This window comes from Saccopteryx leptura, chromosome 6 (assembly GCF_036850995.1).
Source record: "Saccopteryx leptura isolate mSacLep1 chromosome 6, mSacLep1_pri_phased_curated, whole genome shotgun sequence".
Classification (NCBI taxonomy): domain Eukaryota; kingdom Metazoa; phylum Chordata; class Mammalia; order Chiroptera; family Emballonuridae; genus Saccopteryx; species Saccopteryx leptura.
The window spans coordinates 88,611,873-88,620,459 of NC_089508.1; the positions used below are offsets into that span (position 1 = coordinate 88,611,873).

General features: G+C 37.2%; 1 protein-coding gene across 1 annotated transcript; it reads left to right on the top strand.

The window, feature by feature from the left end:
* Window positions 1-372: 372 nt before the first annotated feature.
* Window positions 373-6,398, top strand: LOC136376181 (olfactory receptor 4N5). Its single transcript, XM_066342017.1, has 2 exons — window positions 373-449; window positions 4,719-6,398. The coding sequence occupies exon 2, from the start codon at window positions 4,727-4,729 to the stop codon at window positions 5,651-5,653; it is 927 nt and encodes a 308-aa protein (XP_066198114.1). The 5' UTR covers window positions 373-449; window positions 4,719-4,726; the 3' UTR covers window positions 5,654-6,398.
* Window positions 6,399-8,587: the final 2,189 nt, after the last annotated feature.

Below are 8,587 nucleotides of genomic sequence, written 5' to 3' on the forward strand. Positions count from 1 at the left end.
GTAACATAGTGTCTACTTATCACTTTTTTTTCTAGAATCAGTCTAATCACTGAATGTTTTCTTAGTTTCGTTTAGGTAGATATGAATTGAGTACTAATCACCTCATTTCATCTTTATATCAATGCTATGGCATAAAAAGAGTAGATATGTTATTTCTTTTATGCAGATTTAGAAATCAGGTTTTAAAGGACTAAATGACTTGTTTAAGTTTATAGAGTTCCCAAATTGCAGAAATGGTAATTTAAGTAAGATGAGACTAATTCCCAAACCAATGTTCTTTCTATAACACTCCTGTTATTGTTAAAACTTTTAAATATAGGCCCTGGCTGGGTGGCTCTGTGGATAAGTTTCCTCCCAAAACAACAAGGTTGTGGGTTCAATCTCCAATCAAGTTAGGTACCAGAAGCAATCCATGAGTGCACAACTAAATGGAACAACTAAGTGGAACAGTAAGTTGATGCTTCTCTCTCTCTTTCTTTCCCCCTTCTCTCTAATCAATGAAAAAAAACTTTTTTTAACCTTTAGATTTAAAAGAACACTAGAGGTTTCCATCATCTAACTTAACACTTAACTATCTCATTTATTTCATAAGTAATTGTCTCTGTGAAGATTTGTGCAATTGAATGAAATTTTATATAATCTTCAACTCTAGTATCAATTAACTATTTTTTATGTTCTTCAGCCTGATCCACATTTTTAAAAATTTATAGACATAGATAAAAATATATTTTAATAATTTAAAATTTAGAATTAATACATTATCAGAAACCACACTGTCATTTTCAAACCTATATGAATTGTATTTATGTTAGCGGCGGTGATATTAAGGAGATTTATTTTAAAATACAAAGATAAGGCACTTTGTTTTTATCAGAAAGAGTTAGGAATAGACAAATATGCAAGAGTGTGAAGTAACTAATGCATGGTTGAAAATGAGCAAATTTCAAAGAGGATAAAATTCAGGAGGAAAGGCTTAATTAACACTGAAGAGCAAGTTAAACATTTTTAATCTGTAGAACAATCCTTTGGAATGAAACACTTAGGAAACACCTACAATGCTCATTCCATTGTGGAATGAGAAAGCCAATCTATTGTCTTAGAACTAATAAAAAGACAGGCATTGAATATAGTATAGTACACAAGTAGAGAACAAAGTAAAAAAGATTTGACTATAACAATGTGAGTGAAAGAGAAAAAGAAAGATAAGGAAGAGAGTGATGAGGAAGAAAAAGCAAGGGATATAATAAATTAGAAAAATTGCAAAAATAAGTAAATAAAATAAAAAGAAAAGAAGTTAAAATAAATGTAAAAAATAATTTAAAAGACCAAGTGTCTGAAGAATAAATTAGCAGAAAAAGATGAAAAAAATGTTTTTAAAGGTAACAAGAGAAAAGGAATGGGGAAAGATGCAAGAATGACATGCTAGCATGGTAATCAGGTCTTCAAACACCTCACACTACCAGGTGGTCTGGTAAGGTAGAAATCCTGGGATGCAGTGTTGCCTGCAGATGGTTTGTGGCTGATTTTGATACAAAGAAGGAATATTGGTACACTCTCTACTTGTGCATCTTTGTTGCCAGATGTGTGTTTCTATTGGGTGAAAAAACAAAGAAGGTTAGAGATGAAAGTATTCAAGTCTCTATCTTAGCCAATGCTAAGGATTCTTCTTTGCTTTATCTTACTAGAACAAACAGCTTGTCCCTGTGAGCTCATTTGGGCTTTTTTTTCCCCAGGAATTCATTTTGACAGAGTAATGTGCATCTAAGGCATATCTAGCCTCATTCTCTGAGATGAGAACAATTTGAGAATTATCAGAACAGAAAGTAGGTAAATGAGAATGGGAGAAGGAAAATAGATTAAAAATGTTAGTGGTCAAGAATTCCATCTGTTAATAATAGACAGGGCATAGACATAGATGATAGAAAATAAAAACAAGAAAGATTGGAAGAGACTGTCACTCTCAGAGTGTCACCTGTATATGGAATTATCAACCCAAAGAAGCATGAAATAACTGTGAGAACCTGAAATGCACCAAACAATAGAATAGGTAATGGGAGCTATTCACTTACTTGTTTTTGTAGGCAGACTGATATGATGTGGAAGCCAATAGATGTCTAGGTGAGTAAAAGGTAGAGGAAGCTCCTAAGCTAATTTAAAGGACACCAAAGATCATTTTATCCTATTCCAAATTGTTTCAACTCACTATGTGTGTATTTGAATGTGTGAATATGTATTTGTATCAAAAATATGTGCTTATCTGTTATAATTTCCTATCCCATAACATTTGGCTGCTGGTTACAAATATTACTATGTACAACAAATGTTATGATGTTCAAGTGTGTCCTTAAACACTATGTATTGCTTAAATTTCCCATGAGTTCTCTATGGACTATTTAAGTCTGATTTCTTTATTTTTTTCCTTCCTTTCTCTCTTCCTAACTCCCCTTTCTAGTGATGCTACCAATACTTTCTATCAAATATTGGAAATTTTCCCTCTCTGGTCTTCCCCACCACATTTAATAGCACTTTAAAAAAGATTTATTGATATATAATCAACATATAATAAAATTTACCATTTAAAGAGTATAATTTAATAGTTTTAAGTGTTTTTAAAGGCTCTGGCCAGTGGCTCAGTGGACAGTGTCAGCCTGGCATATGGAAGTCCCAGGTTCAATTCCTGGTTGTGGCACACAGGGGAAGCAACCATCTGTTTCCTCTCACCTTCCCACACCTTCCTCTCTCCCTTTTCCCCTCCCACAGCCATTGGCTTGATTGGTTTGAGTGTGGCCATAGGTGCTGAAGATAGCTCAGTTTGTCTGAGTGGGTCAGCCTCAGGCATTAAAAATAGCTTGATTGATTGCAGCATTGGCCCCAGATGGGGGTTGCTGGATGGATCCTGGTCGGGGCACATGTGGGAGTCTGTCTCACCATCTCACTTAAAAAACCCTGTTTTTACAGAGTTATCTAAGCATCAACATGATATAGTTTTGAACATTTTAGTCACCCAACAAAAACCTCATACTCATTAGTAGTTACATCCCCATCCTACCCTTAGCCTTAGGCAACCACTCTACAGATTTACCCTGTATGAACATTTTGCATAAATTGAATTATAGAATCTGTGGTTCTTTGTGACTGGCTTCATTTATTTAGCATAGTGTTTAAAGGTTCATCCATGTTGTAGAATGCATCAGTACTTCATTCCTTTTTATTGCTTAATTGTATTAAATGGACTCTATAGCACTTTTTAAAGAACAAGTATTGCATGCAATTCAAAATCAAGAGGAATATTGTTATATGTAACATTTTGTATCTTGTTATAATAAGCAATCTTTCATTTTTAAAATCATTCTTATAATCAAATATGCCTACATATCATAATACTATAGATGCATGTTTCTACAATTATTGATACAAAAATTACAAAACGATCACAAAGATAAAACATTGTAAAACCATAATTTATAATAATACATAGGGAAAGTCCACTATTTTTGTGCACCCTAGTTTATTATCTTGGGTATCCCCTAAGGTGAACACAACCAACTCCTTTAGAGACCACGACTAAGCCTTACTTTTGGATGTCTCCAACTTGAAAAGAATTCTTTTTTTAGATTAGATGAGTCCCCAAAAGGGGGAAATATTTACACAAGCAATATCATGATTAGTTAAGTGCCTAAATAAAATAACAACAGTTGATGGGACTCTAACAATTTCCTGATTAGTTTAAACTGAGAAATACATGCCCTTTCCTCACCATTTTCTAATGAGAATGAAAGAGAAAACTCATTGCAAATTTAAGCATCTTAACAGCAATTGCTTTATTTTTCTTATATGTCAAATGAGTATATTAGACTATCTGTGCTCTATTACAAATTTGAGTTCTAGTATGCTTTGATTTTATTAGTTTAATAGTCAAAATATTTTTATATTGTGGTAAGTTTTATATACATAAAATATTTGTGGGAAGGATCATTAGCTATTATTATGAGATCTGAGGAAAAAGTAGGTTATGGCTATATGGTGAGCAAATGATACTGGATTAATATTAAGATTAAAGAACAGGGTGTGGAGCAGATGTAGGATTGGGACTTTATCAGGGGTATAACTGGGGAGATAGTTTTAAGTTTAGTGAAATGTAGGTTTCTTGATTAAGATCCTGGTGACCAGTTTGGAGTATGGGTGTATAAGAGCACCAAAGCAAAACAATATAATGGGAACTATTAAGGCACAAATTCAAGGAGAAAAAGCTTGTAGCCACAAATCAGAAACTAGATATTCTACAGAAACTGAAAGAAAAAAATAACCTGCAGAAGCACTTTGTTCTGTGGGGATGAAGAGAGGAGACCAAAACCCAGCAACTAATCTAAACATTACAGATAATGCACCACCACTAACCACAACAATAAAACATGACCATTTTGATAATGGTTAAGTTTTGCTTTCATTGTGAAATTTCCAGAGTCCTGCAGGAGCACAATTAGGTAGACACACTTAAATGAGAACAATAATGTGGTTATAAGAACAAATGTATAGAGGAATCGGGAAAATGAAGCATAGAAAGGTTAACTCAAAACATAGGAGAGTTGTGAAGCTTAAGCTGTTTTCACCTAGGGAATATTAAATGTGGAAAATATTGCTTTCACTTGGCAAAGAGCTATGGGATAGATGAAATGGTGGTTATAACACATAATATTTTGTTCTTTGCTATTCTTTAGACTAAGGGATGATGGAGAGCAAGAACAACACAGTGGTAAAAGAATTCATCCTTCTTGGTCTGACCCAGTCTCAAGATGCTCAACTGCTGGTCTTTGTGCTAGTTTTAATTTTCTACCTCATCATCCTCCCTGGGAATTTCCTCATTATTCTCACCATCAGATCAGACCCGGGTCTCACTGCCCCCCTCTACTTCTTTCTGGGTAACTTAGCCTTCCTGGATGCATCCTACTCCTTCATTGTGGCACCCAGAATGTTGGTGGACTTCCTCTCTGAGAAGGTAATCTCCTACAGGGGCTGCATCACTCAGCTCTTTTTCTTGCACTTCCTTGGAGCAGGGGAGATGTTTCTTCTTGTTGTGATGGCTTTTGATCGCTACACCGCCATCTGCCGTCCTTTACACTATTCAACTGTCATGAACCCTAGAGCTTGCTATGCCTTGCTGTTGGCTCTGTGGCTAGGTGGCTTTACTCATTCCATTGTGCAAGTGGCCCTTATTCTCCACTTGCCCTTCTGTGGACCAAATGAACTGGATAACTTCTTCTGTGATGTGCCACAGGTCATCAAGCTGGCCTGCACGGACACCTTTGTGGTGGAGCTCCTGATGGTCTCCAACAGTGGCCTGCTCACCCTCCTGTGTTTCCTGGGGCTTCTAGCCTCTTACATGGTCATTCTGTGCCGTGTAAAAGGGCACTCCTCTGAAGGGAAGAACAAGGCTCTCTCCACGTGCACGACACACATTATCATTGTGTTTCTCATGTTTGGACCTGCCATCTTCATCTACACTCGCCCCTTCAGAGCCTTCCCAGCTGACAAAGTGGTTTCCCTCTTCCACACAGTGATCTTTCCATTGATGAATCCTGTGATTTATACCCTTCGCAACCAGGAAGTGAAAGCTTCTATGAGGAGGTTGTTGAATAGGCAGGTGGTTTGTTGAATGGAACAGAAGAATGAGAAAAACAACAACAAAAAAGAAAGTCTAGTTTGAATTAATTAAATTTCTTTTATTATGCACTTAATTAGCCAGTCATTTAGCAAATATTGTATTTACTAAGCACTTCCAATTTTTAGGCATTATTCTAGGTGTACAAATAAGACAGGTAAGATTCCTAGATCCTGTAGTTACATTCCAGTGGATAAAGACAGGTTAAAATATTAAATTGAAAAAGAAAACACTATAATATTCAAAAGAGATAGTGCTCTGAAACACATAAAAAATAATGTTATGATAGAGTGGATAGAGTTTGACGGGAAGATGGTAGTTACTTCACTTTTGGTTGTTAAACAAAGTCTTGTTGAGTGGTATTTAGCTGATATCCAGATGAACTAAAAGAAACTAGCATGAAATTAACTGTGGGCAGACATTTCTGGGCAGAGATGATGACTAGTACAGGGACACAAAGATCTTATGAGCTTGGTACATTTGAAGACCTTAAAGAGAAACAAAGTAACTGTCATACAGTTAATGAGTGTGAAAGTGTCAGGAATTAAAATTGAAGAGATCGGTATGGGCAAAATCTTGTATTTTAAGTGATGGTAAGAATTTCAATTTATTAAAATTTCAAAGAGAGATCATTAAAAGGCATTAAACAAAAGTGACTACTTAATGTTTCTTATTTGACTCAAGTCAAAAGTCTTTAAGATTCTGATTAAAGGGCTATCTGTAGTAAAATATTATTAAGTAAAAAGTATCATGTTGTAAATCATTTTTATGAACATTTAAAAACCTAGTTAGCCTAGTCAGGCTATGGTGCAGTGGATAGAGCATTGGACTGGGATGCAAAGGATCCAGGTTGCAAACCCCGATTTTTTCCATTCATCAATGGAAATATCACTGTGTGGAAGAGGGAAACCACTTTGTCAGCTGGGAAGGCTCTGGCTTAAGTGCAGGCTCATCTGGTTTGAGCACAGCTTACCAGCTTGAGCCCAAGGTCACTGGCTTGAATAAGGGGTCACTCAGTCTTCTGTAGCCCCACGGTCAAGGCACATATGAGAAAGCAATCAATGAACAACTAAGATGCCACAAGAAAGAACTGATGCTTCTCATCTCTCTCCCTTCCTGTCTTCTGTTCCTATCTGTCCCTCTCTCTGTCTCTCTCTCTGTCTCTGTCACTAAATTAATTAATTAATTAATTAAACCTATTTAGCCTGACCAGATGGTGGCACAGTGGATAGAGCATTGGACTGGGATGCGGAAGACCCAGGTAGAGACCCCGAGGTCGCCAGCTTGAGCGTGGGCTCATCTGGTTTGAGCAAAAGCTCACTGGCTTGAGCCCAAGGTCACTGGCTTGAGCAAGGGGTTACTCGGTCTGCTGAAAACCCGCGATCAAGGCACATATGAGAAAGCAATCAATGAACAACTAAGGTGTTGCAACGTGCAACTAAAAACTAATGATTGATGCTTCTCATCTCTCCATTTTTGTCTGTCTGTCCCTCTCTCTGACTCTCTCTCTGTCTCTATAAAAACAAACAAACAAAAAACCTATTTATTTTTCATACCTTGGTGGAGAGAGAAAAAGAAAGCTGTTATATTCCAAGCAACGTGCATTTTAAGGTTTTGGAGAGTTTTGTGGCTACTCCTAATGGGTCTTTATTATTTTTTTTTTGAAATCTAAGAGGGGAATTTGGGTTCCCTCAAAAATCTTTTCACCCAGAATGCAATTAGGATAGGTATTTGGTATGCCAGTCATTATTTGTTTAGATAACTAAACCACTCTGGTTAATTATTTATTTTTAAAATTTTTTTTAGATTTTATTTATTCATTTTTAGAGGGAGAGAAAAGAGTGAGAAAAGAGGGGAGGAACAGGAAGAATCAACTAGCATATGTGCCTTGACCAGGCAAGCCCAGGGTTTCAAAACTGGCGACCTCAGAGTTCCAGGTCGATGCTTTATCCACTGCACCACCACAGTTCAGGCTGGTTATTTTTTTTTAATGGGAATATAAAGCATTAGATATTTACAAAATCATGAAAAGGGCTGTAAGAGTAACCTTTGATGTGGCAACCAGTAATAAATCTCAAGACCTTACAAACAAATTTATATAGAGAGAATTACTGTCCTCATAGCAATTATGAAGTTAAGAATGCGGAAGTTATTTTGTTTTTTGACTGCTAGTTCCAGGATCACAGCACTTAAAAATATTCCAGAGCCGCACTAGTACTACTAGATATCCCCACACAAAATGAAAGTCTTGCATTCTGTTGTCTTTATGCCCATCTCCATTATTTCTGAATTTAAATCTCACATAAGTGAATCAGAAGTCCAGAGAATACATCAGGGTTCAATCTTAGTCCTAGAGATCTATGGGTGAACCAGAGATAAAATGAAACTTATAAAGGCTGCAAATTAGCTTAAACTGTTTGGATTAAAGCAGGGCTTGTCAACCTTGGTATTATTGATATTTGAGGTCATAAAATTCTTCACTGTTGGGAGTTTTCCTTTGTACTATAGATTATTTAGCAGCAATTCTGACTTCTACTTACTTAGTGCCAGAGAATTTCCTCAGGTTTGTTTTTTTTTTTTTTGTTTTGTTTTTTGTATTTTTTTCTGAAGCTGGAAACGGGGAGAGACAGTCAGACAGACTCCCGCATGTGCCCGCCCCACCGGGACTCAGCCGGCACGCCCACCAAGGGCGATGCTCTGCCCACCAGGGGGCATGCTCTGCCCCTCCGGGGGGTCGCTCTGTCACGACCAGAGCCACTCTAGCGCCTGGGGCAGAGGCCAAGGAGCCATCCCCAGAGCCTGGGCCATCCTTGCTCCAATGGAGCGTCGGCTATGGGAGGGGAAGAGAGAGACAGAGAGGAAGGAGAGGGGGAGGGGTGGAGAAGCAGATAGGCGCTTCTCCTGTGTGCCCTGGCCGGGAATCGAACC